This window comes from Apis dorsata, unplaced genomic scaffold, assembly GCF_000469605.1.
Source record: "Apis dorsata unplaced genomic scaffold, Apis dorsata 1.3 scaffold_27, whole genome shotgun sequence".
NCBI lineage: Eukaryota > Metazoa > Arthropoda > Insecta > Hymenoptera > Apidae > Apis > Apis dorsata.
Genome location: NW_006263329.1, coordinates 73,486 through 74,564, shown reverse-complemented (window position 1 = coordinate 74,564; position 1,079 = coordinate 73,486). Strand labels below are relative to the sequence as shown.

At 26.0% G+C, this 1,079-nt stretch overlaps 1 protein-coding gene across 2 annotated transcripts in view; it reads left to right on the top strand.

Moving 5' to 3' along the window:
* LOC102671098 (pancreatic lipase-related protein 2-like) overlaps window positions 1–1,079 on the top strand; it is a 24,612-nt gene that overhangs the window by 18,970 nt on the left and 4,563 nt on the right. The window contains exon 7 of one of the 2 annotated variants that reach the window (XM_031510528.1): window positions 909–1,044. The exons of the other annotated variant lie outside the window; for it this stretch is intronic. Within the exon in view, the coding sequence (XP_031366388.1) occupies window positions 909–1,008 (100 nt within the window). The 3' untranslated portion in view covers window positions 1,009–1,044. Of the gene's footprint in view, window positions 1–908; window positions 1,045–1,079 lie in introns of those variants that run through there. 2 annotated transcript variants of the gene reach the window in all.

Here is a 1,079-nt window from a genome sequence, read left to right as displayed (position 1 = left end):
AACAGGTATTCTTTATAATGAATCTTTATATTTTTAATGTCCATTAAGTTTAATGGCTATCTAATGATTTTCTTGAAAAAGCTATATATTTAATAACTTAATAAAAAGTGATTTATTTGACAAATAATATATGTGATTGTAGTACAAATTTTATTGATTGTAATATAAAATTTAACGAATTGAATCTTTAATAAAATCTTAAGTTTTGTTATTGAGTTAAAATATTTTTCGAATATTTAAACGTGAAATTTTTTTTTACAGGTTTAGATCCTGCCGGTCCTTTGTTTTATTTTCTCAATTCTCATTTGATATCTTCTGATGCTAGGTTTGTAGGTATTATACACGCTGATATTGGTGGGTATGGTCTGGCATTGAAAACTGGAGACGTAGATTTCTTTCCTAATTATGGCCATAGACCTCAACCCAATTGTCCGTTAATCGGCCCATTATTATCGCAAATGGGTTCGTATAAGTCTTTGAGTCTTGATTTTTTTAATTTTTCAAATGAAAAGTTAAAACTTATACTTATCTTTTTTCTTTCTTGTTATTTTCTTTCTCATTGTTTTTCTTACATATTACAGATCTTTGCAGTCACAGTAGATCTTTCGAATTTTATGCGGAATCGGTTAAAAATCATACCTCCTTAATAGCAAAGTGTTATTCATTAAGTGAATGCGGCGGTGTTGAATATATTCCAATGGGATATGCTACACCTGTCAATTCGTTAGTTAATAATTCGTTAATAACTTTTATTAATTTTTAATTAATTTCTCAACATAACAAATTTAGTTCATCTTGTTTAATAAAATGAATAACAAAAGAAAAAAATTTCTTGAAATTAGTTCTTTTTATTGTTTGAGTTAACATTTTTTTGGTCTAAATTTAATATTTCATTTTAATACTTTTAGGACTGGTAGCTATTACCTTCTAACGAATGGAGAGAGTCCTTTCGGTCGAGGTTTAGCAGGAGCAACTTTTAATCCATCGAAAATTGTTTCTATATTATAAATTGATATCGATATGATATTTATTATATTTATAATATTATTATTAAAAATTGTGTAATATTAAGTTACAAA